We start from the raw sequence: 26,069 nt of genomic DNA, 5'->3' as shown, positions 1-26,069 counted from the left end.
ATATGGTTATGAGGTGACAGCATTTTTACATTTTTTTTTCAATTATCACTAATTTTTTATATTCCCACTCTTCATTAGTACCTAGACTTTACTCCTGTAAAAGGATTTTGCGATCTATAAAGCCGTTTCAAAGAACAAGCTCTGACTGTTTTTGTCGGTAATTGTCCCCTGTCCAGGATCCCCTTAAAACGCTATAATTTTTTCGAATGTAACTCTAGAAAAATGTTTTTAAAATATACTGTAAAAAATGCAAAAATTAAAAATTGATTTTTTTACCTGTTAGGTGTATGTCCCTTCTTAACCCTTACTTGCCACACTTCTGTAGACGTCACGTACTTATCACATTGGGGTGGAATCTACCCCAGCGACAAAAATTGTTATAACAAATAAGCTATTCAATATTTTAACTTGCCAATTTTTTTAGAACTTCTTAAAAGCTTACTTTTAAAAGTTATGTAGGTTATATAGCCAAAAATTAAAATTATGTATAATACAAAAATTAAAATAGTAAAAGAAAAATGAAAAAATGGCTGTTTTTACAAAAAAATTCATTGCTTGAACTATTGACAGATGTCGCTATAGACCCGCTCCTCATAGGTTTCGGTACTTAAAATTAAGAGAATATGGTCGTGGGGTTGATTTGATCCCAGTGTGGCAAATAAGGGTTAAAATAATAAAATTACTATACATTGCCTAAACATTTTTCAATTTATTGTAATATTAATGTTGCATTTACATATTCAATTTTTATTCGCTTACTTTACTTTTCTATATAATTTTTATAATAACATTAATTTATTCTTGTTTTTCTAAATATAAATTGTCTGCATAATAAATGAATATTTATCATAATATGTATCTCTTATAGCTTATATCTCTTACAATATTAATATAATGTATTATAGTTTATGCTGTAGATGAGACAGCTAGTTTCTTCAAATGTTCCATAAATACTTGTAAACTGACATCATCCGTCAGAACAGGGGCACCACTCTCCTAAATAAGACAAACCAAATGACATAATTATTCATTACTAAATTATAAAAACACAATAATTAGTTTAAATTTTTTTGCTCTTGACTGACATTAAAAAATAACTGCTAAACATACTTAATTCAATTTTTCAATTATATTATATTACTAGAAATATTTTAATTTCTATTTACTCAAGTGTTTGTTAGAGAAAAAACAGAAAAAGAAAAACAAAAGTAGAGATAAAGAGAAAAAGTATAAAACAAAGAGGAACAGAAAGAGCAGAGAAGAGATTTTTATTAAGTAAATATTCAGAAATATTTTCTTATTTAACATATAAAATTTGACATGGTTGCAACTAAAACAGTTTTAATCAGATCCGGCTCAAAGTAGGTGATTTTGGTCCTCTATGTGTACCATAATTCCCTTAAATTTCGTCATAGAGCCATTTGATTCGTTATAATGGCAGTCTAAATTTTCTCGACTTGTATAGGATTTCATACTCTTGCTTCAATCACATGTGTTTTCAAGTAGTTAAAATTGATGTCGCACCATTATAGTTTCTCAAAAACTTTGCCCATAATGTGCAAAATATGTTAGAACCGTTCTTTTCATCGAATGCGCTTATGTTGAAATCGAGCGTTATTTTATTACCTCACATAGCATCTTCTAGGCTGCGTTCGGGGAGCGTGCTATTCTGCTATTAGCGCTATTGCATCATTCTATCTTTATCGCTTGTCAGGTGTAAAACAAGGATAGAATAAGCAAATAGCGTTAATAGCACGCTCCCCGAATCCAGCCATGGAAATGATCATTCACAGCTTTACTCCATTTCTCTAGTGTTTTTTTTTCCACAGGGAACACCAAAATCTCGTTAGTCAAGAATCACACAAACTTTTTTAAATAAACTATTATTAGTTTTTCTGTCATAATAATAGTTATTTTTCCTTCGAATAGAAAAGTAAGCCCCATTATGACGTCAAGATTCCAGTCTTAGAGGTTCTTCTTTTTTTTAACTTTATTTTATATTTTATACTCTTTTTTGTTCCTTTTTTTAGTTTTAGCACACTTAAAATCTTAAGAAAAAACATATAATAAAAATAAAAGAGAAAACATTCATAAATCTTACTTAACAAATAATTACAAAATAAGACAATTCGCTATCCAAAGTCGATTTCTCATCCGTTCAGCATGAAAAAGCTCATCCATTACATAGTTTTCAAACTTTCGAAAAGGCTTGTAAGTGCTCACTGAATGGTGTCGTGTGTACCTAAGGTACCATGCTATGTAAGCACAGCATACCACAATCCTTGCGCCAGTCTTGTACAGACAATAGGCCTGCTCGTTTTCGCTGCACTTCTGAACTAGTGCAATAAGTTAGAATAAAACAAATATATTTTTTTTCATTCTAACTTATTACACTGGTTCAGAAGTGCAGCGAAAACGAACAGGCCTAATACCAACCAACTATTAGATTTGGTCCGACATTGATCTGAATCCACAAATTGTAAACTTTTGAAGTCTATGTATGCCGGGATTGGATTTGTACGTACCTTAGGTACGCACGACACCATGCAGTAAACACTCACAAGCCCTCTGAAGAAAAAAACTATGCAATAGATGCTTCTTCATACTGAACACGGATGAGAAATCGACTTCAAATAGCAAATTCTCTTAAATAATTTTGCAATAATTTGCTAAGTAAGATTTATAAATGTTTTCTCTTTTATTCATAAAACTTTAAGGCTCCTGGGTACTCGTCGCGGCCATGTTGGAATGTGACGTCAGAAGCGAGAATGACACGTTGAAAATTCTTGCGTAGTATTTCCAAATAAAAAGATATTTGCTTAAAATAACACTACAGATTACTTCAGTACACTTCGAAAATACTCCGAGTTGAGGTTAAGTCTACCCCTTTCCCTTGACAGTTAATAAACAGCCGTAAAACGAATGTGATACGATGCAGACTTGTGCGCAGGCGCATGACTAGATTTCGTATTACGTTCATTTTACGGCTGTTTATTAATTGTCAAGAGAAAGGGGTAGACTTTTAACTTCAACTCGGAGTCTTTTCGAAGTGTGCTGAAGTGATCTGTAGTGTTATTTTAAGCAAATATCTTTTTATTTGGAAATACTGCGCAAGAATTCTCAACGTGTAAATTCTCAACATTTCTCGCTTCTGACGTCACATCTCATGAGATGTGGGGAAAGAGCCCAGGAGCCTTAAGTGTAATAAATCTAAAAAAAAAAAAAAGTATAAAATAAAGTTTAAAAAAAGAAGAAACCCCATCCGCGAAACTGAAACCTTGACGTGGTGATGGTGCTTACTTCTATTCGAAGAAAAAGAGTATGAAATCCTATACAAATCGAGAAAATTCAGACTGCCATTATAACGAATCAAATGACAAAATCATTTAATGGAATAAGGCACACTTAAGGCCAGTTTCACCAACGTCGACTAACTGTAACATTCGATTAAATTTTCACTCTTTATCGCTTTCTAACTATCTCCTTTAGAAAGAGACGAAAAGTGAGTTTTAATCACATGTTACAGTTAATCAGAGATGGTGAAATCGGCTCATAGAGAATCAAAATCACCTACTTTGATCCGGATCTGACCTTGGCCCAAAAACTGGCCTTATTGGCCATCCTCTTTTGGAATTACATTCAAAAACAATTTCAATAATATATACTAAACAGAAACATTTTAAGCCTAAAGTAAAAAGACTTTTGCAAATTAAATTTCAAAATACATATAAAAAATATTAAAAATAAGAAAATTTTTATTTTACAAGCTACCAAAATCGAACATGAATATCACAAAAATGTATATCTGAAATATCTTTTCGATAAGTCTGGAATATACCGTACATTTCAGTTAAAATAATTTTTGAGAACATTATTTTTAATTTAATAATTTTAACCCCATCACCAGATATAAGCTTAAAACTATATTTTTATTTTTAACAAATATTAAAAAGTATTTAACAACTAATAGCTTTAATATAACCAAAAAACTTAAATTCCAAATTTTCTGAAATCTTTCATGTAATTAGCCCATTGATAATATCCCAGATAGCCAAGCGTTCCTTGGCATAAGAAAGGAAATAGTTGTTTGGCATAAGTTTCCCTTCAGTTGTCATCATATTGCTGTCACCGGGACAATAGTAATTTCATTTAGAGCAAACTTAAAAGCATTATGCAAACAACGATTACCTGCGCAAACGAGCGAAAAGCTTGTAGCATACTTATTGCCATAAAAGTTGCCACAATCTGTTGGCAACCGTTTTCGTAAAATATTTAGTTCACATTTTCGCCAATGAAATGGAGATATATGTAGGCAGCTATAGCTATAAATAATTTTATATATATATATATATATATACAGGGTGAATCTTATAATGGATGCACCAACTTTTTACCATAGGAGATGAGTTACCGACCGCAACTGTAATCAACCGAACGATCCAGAGGTGACACCAGCTTGAATCGACCGCTTCGATCGACGAGTCCGAGATGATGTACAGGCAAGTTAAAAACTGTAAATCAAATAACGTATATCGTATGTACATACTTTTCTAATATATCACCAACTGTCTTACGCATTTTTCTTTTTACATATAATTTTATTTAATAACACGATTTCTTATTATTCTCCATCTATGCGCAACGTATTTACCGCATGTACTACGTTTACGCGAGCGTTACTTTGGTAGTAACTTACGATAATTCACTCGTTTACGCAGAGTAAATTATCGTAAGTTACTACAAAATTTCCTTTACGCGAAGAAATTATCGAAAGTTACTACAGAAGTAACGCTCGCGTAAACATAGTAATAGAAAGAAATATCTTTTGTATCTGTTTCTACGTTTACGCGAGCGATTACTTCTGTAGTAACTTACGATAATTCACTCGTTTACGCAAAGTAAATTATCATAAGTTACCACAAAATTCTGTTTACGCGTAAGAATTATCGTAAGTTACTACAGAAGTAACGCTCGCGTAAACGTAGTAAGAGTATCTTTTTTATACGATTTTTTTTTTAATATTTATATTTTAATACAGTTTTATTTGGTGGCGATTTCTTTTCACGCTTACGCGGAACATTTTAGCGCGTAAAAAAAGAGTTGGATATAAGCGAAAAAAAAATAAAAATATTCTACCATTCTCTTATACAAAATTGAGCAATTCTACTTTTTTATAAGAAATATTCTACTGTATACTTTATGGATATAAAAGTAATAATGTAAAAAATTAGAAATAATAACAGTGGACTTCCGCACCACCCTTGAGGTACCACCAATGGCGCGTTAGGTTTTTTAAAGTGGACCTTCGCCTGGAGCCATATTGTACCACATCTTTAGACCTTTTCAGTAAAAAAGTTCAAATAGATACATTGATGTCATATTGCGTAAGAGCGCACGCAGATGAAAAATTACATCAACATGTGACCGTGCGCAACACATCACCAATTTATCATATTTTTACTTTAGTATGTGCTCCCCTCCATCCTCTCACAAAATGTAGCCCTTGTCAAAATTGCACGACGCACCCGGCGCGCGCAAGACCTGTGGAGTTATTGCACGGCAAGCTCGTACAATTCGATCCCTCAGATCTTGAGCATTAGCAGGTCGCGTTGCGTAAACTTGCTGCTTAAGATGACCCCACAGAAAAAAATCTAGCGGTGTGAGGTCTGGTGAACGCGGTGGCCATGCGAAACCACGAATACAAATTAAACAATAAAAATATTCAAAAAAATAAAACCTATTTGAAAATATAAAAAAAATCTTTTTTTTTAATTATTGCACCGGAATCATTACTGATTTTTATCGTAATGGTTACTGTGAGATCCGTACTGGTTACTGAAAGAATGTTTACTGTTAGTAGCGCGTAATGGTTAATGTAAGAAAGATTAAAAGTTGAGAGTGAGCAAAAATACAGGAATTATTACTGTTTTTCGGCTCCTAGTGCAGTAATTAAGTTTGCACAACGCGACTTGCTAGTGCTCAAGATGTGAAGGATTTAATTGTACGAGCTTGTCGTACAATAAGTCCACGGGTCTTGCGCCGGGTGCATCGTGTAATTTTAAAAAATGCTACATTTTGTGAGAGGCTGGAGGGAAACCATTTCGAGCACGCATACTGAGGTAAAAACATGATAAATTGGTAATGTGTTGCGCACGGTCACACGTTGATATAATTTTTCATCTGTGCGTTTTTACACGCAGTATGACTTTAGTACATCTGTTTAAACCTTTATACTGAAAAAGGTCTAAAAATGTGGTACAATACGGGTCCAGGCGAAAAAACCTAAAGCGCTATTGGTGGTACCTCAAGGGTGGTGCGGAAGTCCACTGTTATTATTTCTAATTTTTCACATTATTACTTTTATATCCATAAAGTATACAGTAGAATATTTCTTATAGAAAAGTAGAATTGCTCAATTTTGTATAAGAATGGTAGAATATTTTTATTTTTTTTTCGCTTATATCCAACTCTTTTTTTACGCGCTAAAATGTTCCGCGTAAGCGTGAAAAGAAATCGCCACCAAATAAAACTGTATTAAAATATAAATATTAAAAAAAAAATCGTATAAAAAAGATACTCTTACTACGTTTACGCGAGCGTTACTTCTGTAGTAACTTACGATAATTCTTACGCGTAAACAGAATTTTGTGGTAACTTATGATAATTTACTTTGCGTAAACGAGTGAATTATCGTAAGTTACTACAGAAGTAATCGCTCGCGTAAACGTAGAAACAGATACAAAAGATATTTCTTTCTATTACTATGTTTACGCGAGCGTTACTTCTGTAGTAACTTTCGATAATTTCTTCGCGTAAAGGAAATTTTGTAGTAACTTACGATAATTTACTCTGCGTAAACGAGTGAATTATCGTAAGTTACTACCAAAGTAACGCTCGCGTAAACGTAGTACATGCGGTAAATACGTTGCGCATAGATAGAGAATAATAAGAAATCGTGTTATTAAATAAAATTATATGTAAAAAGAAAAATGCGTAAGACAGTTGGATATATTAGAAAAGTATGTACATACGATATACGTTATTTGATTTACAGTTTTTAACTTGCCTGTACATCATCTCGGACTCGTCGATCGAAGCGGTCGATTCAAGCTGGTGTCACCTATGGATCGTTCGGTTGATTACAGTTGCGGTCGGTAACTCATCTCCTATGGTAAAAAGTTGGTGCATCCATTAAGATTCATTATATACTTTTTGAAAACATTTTTCAATTTGAATCTTCTCTTAATCTATTATATTTTTCATTCCTGGCGTGTTTTGAAAAATGTACACTTGTTTGGGAAAATTAGTCTAAGAAATCTCGATAAATATGAAATATTAAATATTAAAATAACATAGGTTGGACTGTTATCGTTGAATATTACATCCTGACATTTTTACCAAATTAATATAATTCTGTTTTATAATATTACTAATTGTAATCAATTAATTTTAAATTAACAAATAAACGATTGGATTCAATAGAGCGAAAAATCGATTCTAATGTTACTAATGTAAAGAAATTAATTATATATGGTATTTTATATATGTGTATTTAAATATATGCTTATAAATGAAAAGAATACTAAAATTATTAGTCACTTTTTTTAACACTGTCCAATATATCCTACAATATCCCAATAATAGCGATCAAGGTTAATATTAGAGTGGAAAGAGAATACAATAAATATAAAACGAAAATGTCAAATAAACTTTTTGATTTGATAGTTAATATATAATATGGTTAATTATTGAAGCATGGCGGTATATTAAAATTCAGCGCGGTAGAGCCAATAGTGGCGTGACTATGCGTTGTTAAAGTGATGCTGGAGTCGTCTGTTTTATCGATAAAATTACCATTTTCTTTCTATTCATGTAGCGTCGTATTAATTTGACAGAATTAAAAATGTTTTTCCATAATTGCAGTACGTACATCAATGATTCAGGGAAACTTCGATTTTCCATAGAAAACGAGAAAAAATTATGGAATTACAGATTTCCTTACCTACTTTTATCCTAATATGGCGTCTCGAGTTACAGCGATCGCTGTCAACTCATCACAAAATGTGCTTCATATAAAAGATATACCATTGATACGAACGTGAAAATGAGTCCCTGAATTGCACAACAAGAAAAACATCGATGAACCCTCCAAATCGAGATTAGAAGTCTAATATAAGAGTAGGGAAGACCAAGGCGAAGTCGTCACCGGGGCGGAGTCGTCATTGCAATTATCTCGAAATCTGTATGTTGTGTGAACTCGGCTAGACCGTCGTGAGACAGGTTAGTTTTACCCTACTGATGACCAGTCATTGCGATAGTAATCCTGCTCAGTACGAGAGGAACCGCAGGTTCAGACATTTGGTTCACGCACTCGGTCGAGCGGCCGGTGGTGCGAAGCTACCATCCGTGGGATTATGCCTGAACGCCTCTAAGGCCGTATCCTCTCTAGTCAAAGGTGGCAATGATATCTCTAGGAGTCTCGTGAGTCAAAAGGCTCAAAACAATGTGACACTTACTTAATACTGTAAACGCGGCTTATGGTGCCCACGTGACTAACGGAGTTTAGTGAGGTTATGTGCCATGTTGTGATTCTTATCGAGGCAAACATGTTTTCGGACGTCGAAAGTAAAATTTTTTGCGCGTCAAAAATTTGTAATATCTTAAATATTATTGTGTCTCCAAATCTCAAAGTAAGTGATTCTAAAGAGTAATGCATGCTGAACAAGAATCCAGTGAAATTTTTTTATTTTCATTAATTTCTAATATTTTATGAGCGACCAAACTTGAAACTTGTGTCCGGGGCAAAGTCGTCACCAAGCCATATCATGGAGGCTTCCGGCGAAAATCAAAGTCAAAGAAGCAGCAGTGGTCGGATTCCGGCGAGGACTTGGATAATATGTGCTGCGTGTGCTCAGAGATGACAGAATAGAGCAGACGAGAAACGTGCGAGCGTAGGGCACATAAGTGTGTGCGCTTTTCTTGTAATTATTTTCCGCCATCGTGTTTTTAATTAATGTTTCCATTTTTCTATTAAAAAATAATTAATAAAATGTATCCTATCATTTTTCATGATCGGAATTATAAATTTTCAATTAAAATTCAGTCCGAGAATGGAGTGACGACTCCGCCCCGGCAATTTCAATTTTTGCACCTTTGTCGTTTTCACTCTATACAAGTTGAACAAAGCGACGTAGACCAAAAATGTCCGTATAAATTTTGTAGCCAAGGGTTCACTCTTTGCAAGGGTATACCACATTTTACTAAAATGATTTGTTTTAATAAATTTCTTTCGCCAGTATATAGAATAACAATTAAAGTAATTTAAATCTAACGTCTTTCCGATATGAACATTGAAAAACTGTGAGCCAACTTGGTTTGTCGGATTCACACAACATTTTTTTCAGATCAATATCGAGACATTATTAATTTCAACACCCGCACGGTATACGGGAAATTCCAGGTTCAAACCCTGGCTGTGGTAATATTTTTCGCAATAAAATTTAAAAACTATTTAATTTAGAAATTTCATCAACTGACCAAAACCCATGGTCGAAATTAATAATGTCTCGATATTGATCTGAAAAAAGTGTTGTGTGAATTCGACAAACCAAGTTGGCTCACAGTTTTTCAATGTTCATATCGGAAAGATAAAGTTATATATATTGTCAGTCAGGTCGATTTAAATTATTTTAATTGTTATTATTTGTTTTGTTGCTAAAAATCGGCACCGAAAAAATAGTGACGACTTCGCCCCGGTCTCCCCTACAGTGTATATGACGATTCATGCGTATGTGTGCGTGCAATGTAGGTGTTATCCTTGTCTATATCCTTGTCTACACAAGGACAGATATAGATCGATAACATAAAAAATGATAATTTTGTCGATTATACAGACGACTCCAGCATCACCTTAAGGATGTATCGCACCTATTTTCAAAGCGCTACCAAGTGGATAAAAATTTGTGAGAATGTTCTTTCAGTCTTCCTGATGTGCTACAAAAAAAGTAGAAACGAATCCACTAAACGGTTGCTGAGATATAACGATTTTAATTTTCACTGATTTTACACGTATTCTTATGGGAAGAGACGATTTTGACGGATAAAACAGCTAAAAAAATGTTGAAGGAGCGCTACCAATATTTTGAATTTTTTTGTACATGTAGTGTACGAGTAGTATACGAATAGATGAAAATATCTGCCAAGTTTCAATTGTCTTCACTATACCGTTTTAAAGAAGTAAATTATAACTTGAGATAATTGTGCTGTCGGCACGAATGTATCTCGATGGCTCGTTATATAAAGTTGAAATCAGGCCATTTTCACTGCCAAAAGTTTAGGCTCATAAATTACAAAAATCGCAAATAATACTGGAAAAAACATTTGTAAAGTAAAAAATACCTTTGTAGGAGTAAAAATAAGACTCCTACTATCATTTAAGTATCTTACATCTAGATTTACTATGCGTTAGGCGTAGATATTCAAGTATTTCAAATTTAATGCACTTTTGTCTAAGATTGTACCAGCGATACATCCTTAATGTGTCATCACGCGGTTGGCCCTCCCTCGCACTGAATTTTAATGTACGTACCATCGAGGCCATGCTTCAATAAAAATAACCATAATTAAATTACTATCACATCGAAAAGTTTAAGACATTTTCATTAGAGACCTTCATCTTTTATCCACTTTATTAACCGTAATCGGCAATATTGGGACACGTTGTAAATATATATGTATGTATAATAAATTTTTATAGAAGGGAATAACCTACTCCTACAAAACCTTCCAGAGGAATCCTTTTTTAACGGTTTCCTTAAAAATGTCGCCAGATTATTAGCAACTTATTAGATTAAAATTCTAAACGGAAACTGTTTCCGTCATGTTGCCCTGTGGTTTCCACAACCTGTTATATTTTCGGTTCGTAAGAGGGCAACTGTCATCAAGCTGTCATAACTATTAGTGGCAATAAAAGTCGGCAATCCAATAGGCAAAATCAAAAGCCGGTTTCCTCAATATTGAAAGCAACTTAAGCAGATAAGTTTTAAGTAAATTAACAGCAACCTGCGGGCAACTTGCTATCTGGGTATTAAAACTCATATTTTTTTACGTCATACATATAAAAATATAGCTCAAAAATATACAGATGTCTCAGATCTACCGTATCAACTATAATAATATTCAATTCTTGAGATCTTTAAGATAATGATTCTCATACTAAGATATTGAAAAATTAAAATTTAAGGCTCTTGTAACGAAATTCTGTAACTCCTTATAACGACAGTTTCGTTATCGTTGCGCAGGTATATGGTAAAAAAACTTTTACGATTCTGTACCTCGTTATTGTTGTATTATCGTTGCGCAGCTTTTTTACTTTACATATAGTATACTGGGGCCCTATTCTTGAAAAATATCGCATACAATATGTCATAAATATCACAATCTGCAACCAATGGCCTAGTTCACACCGATTACTTGATACTCGTATTAAATAGTAAATAACTAGTAAATTAGTTTGAGAAAGACTAGGGAAAAAGAATGTGGCTTTTTGACAGACTGGTGTGGACGGTAATGGGATACGGAGCAGAAGTTTAGGGATGTAGGGAGAGGGAAGGGTTGGAGAGAATGAAGGAAAAATATATTAGATGGGTTTTGGGAGTAAATGGAAGAACACCGGATTACTTGGTAAGGGAGGAGCTCCAGCTAAGAGGAAGCTAAGAGGAAGGGCTGGGATGATGGCATGGAGATTCGAGAAAAAATTAGAGGGAAGTGGAAGTGACCTGGCGAGGCTTGTTACGGGGAGTTGAGGGGAAGGCAGAAGGAGGGAAGAACGGGATCAAGTTGGGAACGGGAGAGGGAAAGTTTTTTCGAAGAAAGAGGAGTGGAGTTAAAAGTGCTGGAAAGGTTAAGGACAGAAGGAGAAGGATGGTACTATACTCTATTCCAAAGTTCCAAAGAGATAGAGAAAAGCAAAGGAAAGAGAGATGGGAGAAGATTGAGAAGTCGGAATACAATAGATGGTACAAGGTAGTAAAATGCGAAGGTATTCCGGGGTATTTGAAGAAGGGGTGGGGAGAAAGCAGATGGAGAAGAGTGGCCAGGTATAGGTTAGGGAATAAGATGAGAGAGAGCAGGTATTGGGAGGGAGAAGAAAAGAAGAAATGTAGGTTGTGTGTAAAAGTAAGGCGGAAACGTGGGAGCATGTGTGGGAGGAATGTAGAAGGTGGAAAACAGGAAGGGGAAGTTGGCAGGAAGCGGTGGTATGGGTATTGGGAGAGAAAGAGGAGGGTGAGGGTTGGATGATGAAAATAGAGGGGGAGAGAATAGAAAGAAAAGGGGAGGCGGTGGAGTAAAGAAAGGGGTAGGAGAGGGAAAGGAAAAGGGAGAACGCGAGGGCGAGAGAGAGAGAGAGAGAGAGAGAGAGAGAGAGAGAAAGAGAGATGTAATAGATAGATGTAATTTATTATGCCCAAGCAAAGGCTAAAGGGCAAAAAAGTAATACAGCAGTTACAATAATATCGCAATTACAATATTATAGCAGTTACAAGATGCAAAGATACAATGTGATATAAACAAAAGCGAAGTATAACGGACAGAAGTTAGTATGATGTGCATGCTCTCTCTCTTAAGGCAAGCAACCAGCAATCTCAATAATATACACTGTAAAAAACTAAGAACTAACGCAACTTGACTAGTGATAAATACAGTGAAAAAAAATAAGATAAAGAGCAGTATTTCTAAAGAGAACAAAATAGTGTATATAAAACTAAGAACTAAGGCGCAGCGCAATTTACGAACTAAAAGTAAGGAATGAAAGCACAAGAAGTTCTATACCAGAAACAATGTTATCGAATTTCACGTGCAAGCAAGTCAATATGTCCACGAAAGGAATAAGCGTTGAATTCAGCAAGACGTATCCGAGAAGAATTACATGTTGATTAAGCCGAACAATCAAAGAACAAGGGACGAGCAGGTCGGATCAGTCAGATAAGCTTAGCTAGATCAGTGTCGGAATCGATATGAATTACAGGTTGACCATCAGGAGACCTAACACATATTTGACCATTCCTTACCCAGACATACTTATACGACCTCTCTTTAGCAACACTCTTAGCCCGAAATAACATGTCGTAAGTGCTCCTGGATAACAACTCGTTTACGTAAATGTAACGATCTGAGTTACCACCGCATACGTCTTTACATTTGAGAACACCCTTTGCCCGCTTTTTTGAAATAACCATATCGCGCACGGCACTCGAAGCCAAGGTAACAACGACTGAGCTAGAAAATGCAGCAACAGTGGAAGTCGCTGACAGTGCCTTCTTTACAGTTCTGACACCGAGAATATGGCAAGACAAGTCAGGAACGTCCAACGCCCCCAGCACATTCTTGGCGAGCTCAGATGGGGCAACAGTACATAACGTCAATGGTAAACCCGAAATGATTAACTCATTTCCCCCATGAGATCCCTGAAATGACTGAGCAGATTTCAAGTCGTGAATTTCGCGAATAAGTTCAGCGTTATTTTGCTCCAATTTGGCAATGCGCTGACTATTCTGAACAACGGTGTCAGCAAGCCGATTTAATTGACTGAGTTTATCGCTTAGTTCTTTGTTGGTACGTTGCTGACTTTCAATAAAAGCAGAAAGCTTCACATCAGATTTTTTCAGTTCATCGCTTAGTTCTTTGTTGGTACGTTGCTGACTTTCAATAAAAGCAGAAAACTTCACATCAGATTTTTTCATCTGCTCAATCAATCCGCGCAACAGATCGTTGGTAGAGTCATGAACAGTGTCACGCATAGTGTTATGCGTAGTGGAAAGCATACGAAGAGAGAGCGCGAGAGCAAGAGGGCGAGAAAGAGAGAGAGAGAGAGAGAGAGAGAGAGAGAGAGAGAGAGACAGAGACAGAGAGAGACAGAGACAGAGAGAGACAGAGAGAGAGAGAGCGCTAGGACTGTGAGACAGTTAGAAGAGTCGGTTAGAAGAAAACAGATGTGTACAGAACGCAAGAGGAAATGGAAGTCATGGAAGTCCCATAGAGAAGCGGTGTGTGTGTGTGTGTGTGTGTGTGTGTGTGTGTGTGTGCGTGTGTGTGTGCGTGTGCGTGTGCGTGTGCGTGCGTGCGCGCGTGCGCGCGCGTGTGTGTGTGTGTGTGTGTGTGTGTGTGTGTGTGTGTGTGTGTGTGTGTGTGTGTGTGTGTGTGTGTGTACATTAGGAAGAAGGGAGGAGGAAGCATAGCTATGCAGAATCTTCCCTTCATAAGTTAGATTTAAGGTCTTAGATAAGTCTAGGTTAAGAATTTAGGTTAAGATTTTTTTTGTATAAAGATTGTAAGCCCTACGGGGAAAACAATAAATTATATTACTACTACTACTACTACCAGTAAGTTAGTTTGATTATTGGCTGATGAGCTCAAATATACTATTTGATACGCGTATCAAGAGATCGGTGTAAACTAGGCCAATAGCACACTTGCGAAGTGTGATTTTCTAGTGACATTCCTAAAATATCGTATGCGATATTTTTCGAGAATAGGGCCCCAGCACAACTGTCGTTATAAGTATATAATAGTCGTTCTACATTAATCGCAATCGTAAGAGTTGTAAGAAATTAACCAATCACAATCTGTTATTCTGTTTGCCATCGAAGAATAATAGACTGTGGTCAATTTCTTACGACTCTTACGATTGCGACTAATGTAGAACGACCATTACGACAGCATAAAAGCCACTGCTCGTAACAAAGTTTTAGTTGTAATTGTAAGGCCTTCTTCAAGCGCGAAGAGAATAATCGACTGTGATTGGTCTATTTTCTTACAACCTTACGATTATAACTAAAACATTGTTACGGCGTGCAATGGCCTTAAGACAAATTACAGAATCGCACTATTGGGCTCTTGCCGTGGTCATGTAAAATCGTGACGTCAGAGACGCAAGAATTCTCGGCGTGTCATTTCTCACCTCTGACGTCACGATCTAACATAGCCGCGGCGAGTACCCAGGAACCTTAAATGGAAAAAATTTAAAACTGGTTAATCAGATTGTTCAAATTTTTGTCCTTGTCGTGTAATATCAATGTTTCTGCTTTGATTAATTGTAAATATTTGAAAACTGATAAATGCCGGGAATACATTTACTACAATGCAATATACCATAGTTGAACTTTAACGATCAGATTGACTAATTCTAAACGCTTTCAATTTTAAAACTGTTGCAATTTCAATATTTTGGTATAAGGATTTATATATTTAAAGGACCTCTAGAAATTTGTTACCAGCAGTTCATGCGATAGAGTTTGAGATACTCGTATATATGAAGGAAAAAAAGTATAACTATTAATTAGAAAATCATGTGCAATTGAAAAATTCTTAAGTGTTTTCTTCTTACATTTTTAGAAAATAAAATCATTCAGAAAAATAAAGTATTAACAATATAAATTATATATTAAATTATAAAATAAATACATTTATTTAATATATAATTGCAAAACATTGCATTTTTCGTAAATATCAATACTGTTGATTTTAAAAACTCCGATCACCAAAGAGGCTAAGAAAATAGAAGAAAAAATAAATAAATAAAATAACACACCCCATTAGGTATCGGCATCCCCTAGTTCACAGGATCACACACGGTAACATAAAAAATAATATTAGTTACACACATAGTATGTAACTTTTATGTGAACATTTATATAGATTATTGTGTACGATAATCTGTCACAGATTCTTTAACGGATTTAAAATAAAGATTTTTGTAGTAAAAATATACGTATTTATGTTCGCTATTTCTAAATGTTTAATATTCAACTTTCTTATAACTAAACAACAAGTTGCAATTCTATCAAGAAAATTATCACAACATAAATTTTATATTATCTTATTAAATTAAAAAATGGAAAGAATCTATTAATAAAATTTTCAAGGGGTAAACACCACTCTAAAGGCCCGAAAAATAGAAAAATTTTTTGTGGTTAAAACAAAAAGTAAATTAAAAGTCTATTTAAAGGACTTTATTGTACATGTCTTAAAGTGTATAAAACAATTTTTTATTTTTTAAAGCTACGTTCGGAAACGCTACCCTGAAGGTAGACTCGGGTGTGTAGTAGTGGGGACAGGGTGCACCCTGGGTGTAAGTAGTTTCCGAACGGCAAATAAAGCGGAGAGCACACACTTCTGCACAACGCATAATGCGTAAGCATAAGAAAATTGATTGGTCTATATACATGTGCATAAGGAAACAGATCAATCAATTTTCTTATGCTTATGCATTATGCAAAAGTCTGTGTTTCCCGCTTAAGTAATAAGACATGGCGGATGAAAGGCAATCCCGAGAAAATATTATTGTATCCTGCGCCATAACTAGACAAGAAATAATCAGAATAGCTTTAGATCCAGTTTATATCTAGATAGTAATGACACAGTATAATATCTACTTATGCTGTGGTAATGATGAGCCGCTGAGTGCTTCTACAGCTTCTACTTTTTTTTAGTAAAATTAGTGGTGCAATCACCAAATTACGAGTGTAAAATATATCGATCGCTTAAACAACTTTTAAGATATACCTACATAAGATGAATTATTAATTAATATGAATAATAGAAAAACATATTCGTAATTAGCGTCAAGATATTATTAAACGTAGATAAAATCTGATAATAAATTAGCGGTAGGCAATAGAATATAATTAACCTTACTTAAATCCAACTAATCAGAGTTATTAATATTATAGGTTAACAGTTCGACCAATTCAGCAAATCGTAACGCAAAAACCCGGTAAAACATTTTTTATATAAAAACATATTTAGATATATACATATAAGGGCGGCAGTGTGGTCTAGTGGTAGAGCGCCAGACTCGTAATCTGAGGAACCAGGTTCGAGTCCACTAGAGCCATGAAGCATGGAATGTTTTTCCGATAGCTGCGCCCCTTCGTGCAAGATAGGCTCTTGTGCGGAGAAAACTGGGCTCCGTCTTTCGGAAAGAGACGTTAAGGGGATCCTATAGTGGTGGTAGTTACCGACATTTTTTCATTTTAAGGAATCTTTGAATTGGCTTTACAGAATTGCAAGTTTTTGGTCTAGAATTAAAGTACGCACAAAAATCTACATCGCGTTATACGATTTCATATCGGGAACGAAAAAAAATTAAAAATTTTACTAATTTGGGCACATACAACTGTCATCTGACGACAATATTATTGCAGTTTATATATGTATAATGACACCAAGGCGACGTAGGGACAACATGTAGGAACAATATCGTGTAAATAAAACTAAGATTCAACGTCTAGAAAAAAAGATTTTGTAAAATGAAGTTTTATTAAGCAAAAGCACATTCAGGTTGATAGGATAAGCAGTATTGCGTGTAGCGAGAGATGGCGCAGCAATCAAACAAAGACAGATGCCTCTCGTTAGACAAGGTCGACAGGTCGACAGGTTAGACAGATATCGATATATAACATAGAAAACAGGATTAGAAATGTTGATATTACCGACGTCGGGGAAGTTCGGCCTTCGCTATAGGATCCCCTTAAGCCGTTGGTCCAAAGGGTTAAAGTGAGAGGAGAAGGATAGTATGTATTGGTAGTAGATTGCGAACCCTGCGAGAATATGTAAATTACGAATTTTACAGAATTTTTTATTTAGATATATATAATTATAATATTATATAAAATATTACATAAAATATGTCTATATATGTCCATACTATGTTTTTCTCTTGTATAATCTCTGTTCGTATGTACAAGAAAAATAATAAGAAAAAGAATTAGAAAATAATTCAAAGCATAAATTTTTGCATTATTTTTTTATAACAAAAAATAAAGTGAGAAATTGTGAAAAATTTGCTATGTAATCATATTTTATATACAATTATTACATTTATATATGATTATATATGAATATATATAAGCAAATAAATAAACAATGCAAAAATGATCCGTTTAATTATTTTCTAATTCTCTTCCTTTTTATTTTTATTGTACATACGAACAGAAATTATACAAGAAAAAAAACATACATGGACATATTTTATATAATATTTTATGATATCATATAATTATATATATTTAAATGTTTTTATATAAAAAATTTTTTACCGGGAATAGATAATGGAGCTACGAATTCAAGTATTTAACGCACAGTACGCGATATTCACCAGCCTCGCTTCGAAAAGAAAAGATATGTAATATCTGGTGTATTGTATACGAAGTACTGGACACAGAGATATATGGAAATATTCATGAATGGATTCCGATCAAAATTCAATTATTCCCTAGATTTCTATTGTTTTTTAGGGAAAACGGAATAATTTCAATCGGAATCCATTCCGAACAGTTCCATAGAAGAAGAAACTTTATTGCTACAGTTTAAAAAATTCCGCCAAATGTAATAAGTTACCCGTATTCACCCTGAAATTTCGGGGTGGAAAATTTTCTTCCTGAGGTGCACCCGGGTGAAGTTTCCGAACAACTTCATCTCTATCACATTGGTACAACCCAAACGTTTCCGAACAGCGTGAGCATTGGCGGATGCACCCGGGTGAAGTTTCCCAACGCAGCCCAAATGGCGGCGCTGGAGCTTTGTAAGCATAAGCGTTTTTTTGCGGGAGGTGCTCCGGGGCTTGCAGCATAAGTGCCGCAAATTTTAACCTGGAACAAAAAACCCAAATTTTTCATAACTTGCATGATAATAGCTAGAGAAATACGTAGAGAATTTTTAAAATATTGTTTTCATAGAAATGGCAAGCATTTGAAAAAAAAAGTTAATTAAAAACGACTTTTTTCACATGCTCGCCATTTCTATGAGAAACGATATTTTAAAAATCCCCTACATATTTCTCTAGCTATTATCATGCAGATTATGAAAAATTGTAGTTTTTTGTTCCAGGTTAAGCGGCACTTATGCTGCAAGTCCCAGAGCACCTCCCGCATAAAAACGCTTACGCTTACAAAGCTCCAGCGCCGCCATTTAAAAAATAAAACATTGTTTCATACACTTTAAGGGGATCCTGCAGTGACAGGCGAACTTCCTCGATGTCGATAATGTCAACCTTTCTAATTTTGTTTTCCCTATATCTGTCTTTGTCTAACAAAATGACATCTGTCCTTGTTCGATTGCTTGCCATCTCTCGCAAGATCCGACTACTGTTGCTGCTCTTCTTGTCATCCTGCATCCGTTGCACGATATTATTCCTACATGTTTTGCCAAGGGAGGATTATAAACATTATGTATGTATAAACTGCAGAATTTTTGTTTTAAGCAAATATTGTCGTCAGGTGACAGCTGTATGTGCCCCAATAAGTAATATTTTTAATTTTTTTGTGTTTTTGATATAAAATCGCGTTTGTTACCTTAAATTTTTGTGTAGACTTTAATTCTGTAAAAGATTTTTGCAATTCTATAAAGCCAATTAAAAGATCCATCTAAAAACGATAATGTCAGTAAATCATACGGCTGCAGGATCCCCTTAAGGGGATCCTAAACTGACCCAAATTACCGACAATTGCAGGGAGAGCTCCAACTTTAAGTAGACTGCACAAAATTTAAAAAAATGTGTACACAATTGAAATATGCACGAAAATCGCGCGAATGTTGATTACAAGACAAAAATCGGAAAAAAAATTTTTTAAATACATTTTTGAGCTGTCACCTACCGTAAACGTTTGCTTAATACAGGAGTTGTACAGTTTGTATGTACAAAATAAGATACACGCGCCATTCGTATAATGTGAACAAAGAATACCGTATATAAAAAACTAAAATTAAAAACGTAACAAAAAAGTTTGAGCTTTTACTACTATTTTGTGCAAAAGCACATGCAGGTTGATAGGATAAGCAGTATTGCGTGTAGCGAGAGATGGCGCAGCGATCGAACAAGGACAGATTACTATAGTTAAACAAGAACACATATAGAAAAAACAGGTTTAGAAATGTTGACATTATCGACATCGAGGAAGTTCGGCCTTCGCTTTAGGATCCCCTTAAGGAGCTCCTATAGTGGCAGTGCACTTTATGCACTAAGTGCACGTTAAACTGCACTTTAACTCGTATTTTATTTATTATAAATTTTTAAGGGCAAAAATGCAAAATTGGGCTGTTTAGGGCACTACAGATGAGCTTACTGATTAAAAATATCCTAAATTGAATAAGATTCATTCGATATTTTGGCTAAATTCTTCTTATTCGTAATTTTTTTCGTAATAAAAAGAATTTAGCCAAAGTATTGAATGAATCTTATTCAATTTAGGATATTTTTAATTAGTAAGCTCATCTGTAGTGTCCTAAACAGCCCGATTTTGCATTTTTGCCCTTAAAAATTTATAATAAATAAAATACAAGTTAAAGTGCAGTTTAACGTGCACTTAGTGCATACCACTATAGGATGCCCTTAAGACATGTACAATAAAGTCCTTTAAATAGATTTTTAATTTACTTTTTCTTTTAACCACAAAAAAATCTTATATTTTTTGGGCCTCTAGAGTGGTGTTACCCCTTAATTTATATATAAAGAACATTCTTTATTATTTTCTGTTCAGCTAAGATATGTTTATCATGTCTTGTCACATACATAAAATGATAACATAAATAATAAAAATACATATAAATATCTATCCTTATTATTTTCTATCAATTTGTCATTTTATCGTCAAAAGATTAAATATATATGTTTACTTACCGCACCATAAGCATACATATTATTATGTGTCTGACTTGGGTTGACTTTACTTAATAGAAATCTGGCTTGAGAACCACCTTGTTCCGTATCAATATACCGAGGCGCAGGAAATCTAATAGCTAATGTTTCCGCAGCATCATCAACAGGTGCTGCTAGTAACTGCCGGAAATTTTCGTACTCTGGTAAGTCTTGATATTTTAACTGTCGCCACTGTGCAATAGTCTATAAAACATAAATTTTAAAACAATACAAACAAACGCTTTGCTCTTTATAAAGATTTATATACTGTTAAAATATACACAACACGCGCGCGTGCAACAAATTTTTGTATATACCATCTTTTATAAGATCATTTTATATGGGATGACCCAAGTCTAGAAAAACAATCAAATAACTCGTAAATAGATTTAAAAAAAAATGTTTCAGATAAAAGTTGTAAAGTTTAAAAAGAGGCATTTAAGATTCCTGCTGGCTTGATTGCCAAATCCGCGTTGACAATACATACATCACACCTGACGACCGCGCCACATGGATAGTGTTTCTGTGTGCGTAAGTGAAGGGGAAAAACGCCGGTATGCTCGAGCTCGAAATCGCACCACTGCTTTTGTCTGAGCATTTTTTGGTAAACATGGCGTTAAGGGGACCCACTTCCGATGACCTTAAATTAACATATATTGTCAAGGACACCCTCCCGAGTAACATGCAAGTAATTTTAGTCGGGGGTCACTTTTTATTAAAAAGTTATTAACAAATAAAGTTTGGAAAATATAGCAGCTATTTTGAGTATTGGAAGGCATAAATGACTAATATATATGTCGAAATAGTTCACGCATACACTTTCCACGCGAAATATTCTTTCGGCGTATAGATTAGTGACGCGCTTTAAAAGTATTTAAGTGTTTAAAACGCGTCAACTAACCTATGTAGGTTAGTGACGCGCTTTAAAAGTATTTAAGTGTTTAAAGCGCGTCAACTTCTTACGCTAACTTTATTTCCTAATAAGTTTTTATCAAGCAATGACCTTGACATATATACTACTTACCATACTAATACAGATACACATGAGTAATTAAGGCTGGGATCCACTTGACGCTACAAATGCTTTGAAGCGTTCTTCTTCTCCTTCTTTCTTCATTGAAAGAAAAGAGAAGAGGAATGCTTCGAAGCATTTGTAGCGTCAAGTAGACCGCAGCCTAAATGTGGGAAGGTGAGGTGGGGGCCGGGGGCATGTGAGGGCATGTGCAGAGAGAAGCCTGAGAGAGGCCACGGGCGCGATTTCGCTGTAACTTTATTTTGAAGCGCCTCTATGTCCACAAAATGTGGACATTGAACTACGTGGCCAATGTCTATAAATATGTAGGTAATGTCCACGATTTTGTGGTGCTCTTCCGTGCTATGTCTACGACCTCGTGGTAACATAATCCTCGAGGATCCTCGAGGATCAACGATTAAATAGAATAGATACGGCCAGTTTCACCGTCTTTCGATTCACGAGGCGAATAGACACGATTAGGAATAAGAATAGGAATAGGAATAGGAATAAGAATAGGAATTGTAAAAAATATTTTACATATATATTACATCTATATTACTTTTTATTTTTTAATTATAAAAAATGACATTAATGTCCCTACCCCTACCTCTACCTCTGCCTCTATCTCTGACCCCACCCCTACCTCTTCCCCTGGCTGTTCCTCTTCCTCTTCCTCTTCCTCTTCCAAGTGTAGCCGCAAGGGCCGCATGTATAATGTTTTGTAAATCTCGTGTCTGAAACAGAAAATTTAAAAAACATGTTAATACATGCAAAATAAAGAAGTAATAATAACTAATTAATTATAAAAATAATTATAACAATAATCTATATATCTATACTGTTAAATCGGGTTATTTCTATTTCCGGATACTCGAATATCTAACTTCATGGATATTATAAAAAAATCGGTTATCCGGAAATAGAAATAACCCGATTTAACAGTATAGATATATAGATTATTGTTATAATTATTTTTATAATTAATTAGTTATTATTACTTCTTTATTTTGCATGTATTAACATGTTTTTTAAATTTTCTGTTTCAGACACGAGATTTACAAAATATTATACATGCGGCCCTTGCGGCTACACTTGGAAGAGGAAGAGGAAGAGGAAGAGGAACAGCCAGGGGAAGAGGTAGGGGTGGGGTCAGAGGTAGAGGCAGAGGTAGAGGTAGGGGTAGGGACATTAATGTCATTTTTTATAATTAAAAAATAAAAAGTAATATAGATGTAATATATATATGTAAAATATTTTTTACAATTCCTATTCGTATTCCTATTCCTATTCTTATTCCTAATCGTGTCTATTCGCCTCGTGAATCGAAAGACGGTGAAACTGGCCGTATCTATTCTATTTAATCGTTGATACTCGAGGATCCTCGAGGATATGTTACCACGAGGTCGTAGACATAGCACGGAAGAGCACCACAAAATCGTGGACATTACCTACATATTTATAGACATTGGCCACGTAGTTCAATGTCCACATTTTGTGGACATAGAGGCGCTTCAAAATAAAGTTACAGCGAAATCGCGCCCGTGGCCTCTCTGGCATGTGGGACGGAGGGGGGCGCGTGTGAAGGTAAAAGATTAAGCAGTGTGTGGAGGAGGGTTGCAGGGGGGCGCAGCCCTCCCGCTCACACATATACTGTTCTCATTTCGCTAACTTTATTTGTTAATAACTTTTTAATAAAAAGCGACCCCCGACTAAAATCACTTGCATGTTACTCGGGAGGGTGTCCTTGACAATATATGTCAAATTCAAGGTCATCGGAAGTGGGTCCCCTTAACGCCATGTTTACCATTTCGACATTTGTCGGAAAGAAAAGTGCTACACGACTTTTTGACTTGATTTAGTCTCAAGGGTATGATGTTACAATAGTATCCCAATTTTTTAAAATACTTGTGAATACATGAAAACTCCAAGGAGATGTATACATTTAAGTGTTTAAAAAGGAGTACTATTACAATAGCATATTCTTGAAGCTAAATCAAGTCAAAAAGTCATGTAACACTTTTGCCTTCAACAAACAATTATGGAAATATCGTAAGCTAAATATTGAAAAAGTTACCAAGTTTTTCTTGAATATCTCAAAAAGTATTAAGCAAATAAAAAGATGTTTTTAGACAAAAGTTGTTTAAATTAATGAGTAGAAAAAAGATAATGCAATAAAAAATAGAGGTTTTCATTTTAAAAAATAAAGTTGTTCTTGATCTGACCTTGATCCACTTATGGTCAAACTAATACTGCCATTAAATGCATTTTTTTTAAACCCTGCAACTTTTGTCTGAAACATTTTTTCCTAAAATCCATTGATTACAAGATATTCGATTCCAGATTATTATTTCCAGACTTTTGAGCCATCCTGTATAAGCTTCATCGATATTTTGTTTTAATAAAATCACATTTTTTATAACAATTTGATTCTGAATATGATCTTGATCGTTATTCTAAAGCGTTACCAAGAGATATTCTATATCTTATCTTGATATATTTAAAATAAATATAAAATATCTCATAAAATATTTTTTAAATAATCTTATTTTGATACTTTAATACATAGAATAATGAAATTAATTAATAATTATTAATTATATGTATATCGTTGCTACAAACTTATATGAAACTCAAAATATACAAATTCTGAAAAATGTTTCTGTATATTCCTGCATTTTCCATGTTATTCTTTAAAAATCCAACTTGTTAATTTATTAATTTATTTAATTTACCTCTCCGTGAAATATAAGTATCTGGAAGAACGTATCCATCAACAAAATCCTATCAGGTTGAATAGATGAAGTATCTAACAATACAGCCTCCGGTGGACCATTAAATCCATAACTATATAAAACTGGTTGGATCATGACCAAAGAATCTGCTACATTTTCACGCATAAGCATATGTCTGAAAAATATCAAAAACCGTGTATACATCGCAGATACATATACATAGATAAACTGCACATTCTTGTGCAACAGCTGACAAAAATGAAAAATAGAGATATGCTGGTTATCAGGTGCATTTATTGTTACATGATACTCTAGGAAAGGGCAAATAGAAGAAATATAAGAGTTGAAAAAAAGATAATGGATCTTTCTTTTTCAGAACAAGCAAGGCAACCACTTTACTTCTCTCTTCTTCTTTTTATTGTTGCCTCATACTAATGCTAATTTCATGCTTTCAATGGGAATCTATCTACATAAAGGCCCCCCGCACAATGAAAAATATAAGGAACAAGGAACAGATATTAGCAATTAGGACTAAAGAATCACGTATAACAAAAAATATTAATTTTTTTTCGTTTTCGATATAAATTCGACCACCATGACCTAGATTTTGATGCGTACTTTAATTCTAGACAAGAATTTTGCATTTCTATAAAGCCAATTAAAAGATTAGTGCTAAGAAAAAAACTGAAAAAAACCGGCTAGGATCACGGCTTTAGGATCACCTTAAGACAGTCTTGAAATAAGATCTGACTTATGAATACCGGTCTAAATCTACAATACATATACATAAACACCATGCAGCGCACACGTACGTATATATATATACAGGGTGAATTTTAATGGATGTCCCATCCTTTTACCATCAATACTTCATCGAGCATCCTTTTTTTGATAAAGAGCACTTCTTATATAAAATAATTGTTAAACTTTACGTCTTCGTTACAAAATGGAAAATTTTTTTATATATATAGAAAGAAAATTGAGACAAATTGGCAGATGACAATTGTGAATGGGACATCCATTAAAATTCACCCTGTATACATATATATATATATATATATATATATATATATATATATATATACTTTTGCCAACATAAAAACTTATCAACAAAATTTTAAGTATCAATATCATATGTAAAGTAAGAAACCATGTGTGTGTATTTCATAAAAATAAGAAATAAGTTTACCTATAAAAGCTGGTTTCATCTGGAGAATTATTAAATACTTGCAAAAATTGGGACCTGCGCAGGTGATACATAAATTGTGGATACATAGAAAAGTTTTGTGCCAATCTAAAGCTATTTGGATCATCTTTTGCATATTCTCCAAACTTTTGACACTGTAAAAATAAGATTTTATATCTTAAAAAAAGAATAAAGAATATATAAATGTAAAATATGTTATTCTCTAGAATTATATTTTGTATGATTTTGCACAATTTTATTTAAAAAAAACTACTAACAAGTCTAATCAGCATACGATCAACCCATCTTAAAACATCTGGACTGTCATCACTTTCTGCTTTGAATACAGCCAAACGCGACATGAGAACAGCTGCTGCTTCCTGGTCAAATCCAGCGCTTATATGATGCAGTGATGATGATGCATCTGCCCAACTGTAATTA

The 26,069-nt window shown here is 34.3% G+C and overlaps 1 protein-coding gene across 4 annotated transcripts in view; it reads right to left on the bottom strand.

Moving 5' to 3' along the window:
* Nucleotides 1-689: 689 nt before the first annotated feature.
* The window catches only part of Sec23 (transport protein Sec23), a 29,536-nt gene continuing 4,156 nt past the window's right edge, over nucleotides 690-26,069 (bottom strand). Inside the window, exons 7-12 of one of the 4 annotated variants that reach the window (XM_071780281.1) lie at nucleotides 25,907-26,060; nucleotides 25,632-25,783; nucleotides 24,443-24,617; nucleotides 20,678-20,899; nucleotides 17,493-17,600; nucleotides 690-996 (exon numbers count right to left, since the gene is read on the bottom strand). In XM_071780281.1, the coding sequence (XP_071636382.1) occupies nucleotides 907-996; nucleotides 17,493-17,600; nucleotides 20,678-20,899; nucleotides 24,443-24,617; nucleotides 25,632-25,783; nucleotides 25,907-26,060 (901 nt within the window). In that variant the 3' untranslated portion in view covers nucleotides 690-906. Of the gene's footprint in view, nucleotides 997-15,589; nucleotides 15,611-17,492; nucleotides 17,601-20,677; nucleotides 20,900-21,212; nucleotides 21,336-21,719; nucleotides 22,445-24,442; nucleotides 24,618-25,631; nucleotides 25,784-25,906; nucleotides 26,061-26,069 lie in introns of those variants that run through there. The other 3 variants (XM_071780282.1, XM_071780283.1, XR_011732365.1) reach the window with 3 other exon arrangements.

This window comes from Temnothorax longispinosus, chromosome 6 (genome assembly GCF_030848805.1).
Source record: "Temnothorax longispinosus isolate EJ_2023e chromosome 6, Tlon_JGU_v1, whole genome shotgun sequence".
In the NCBI taxonomy this organism is placed as follows: Eukaryota; Metazoa; Arthropoda; class Insecta; order Hymenoptera; family Formicidae; genus Temnothorax; species Temnothorax longispinosus.
The sequence above is the reverse complement of the archived record's forward strand: the minus strand, read 5'-3'. Positions and strand labels throughout refer to the sequence as shown.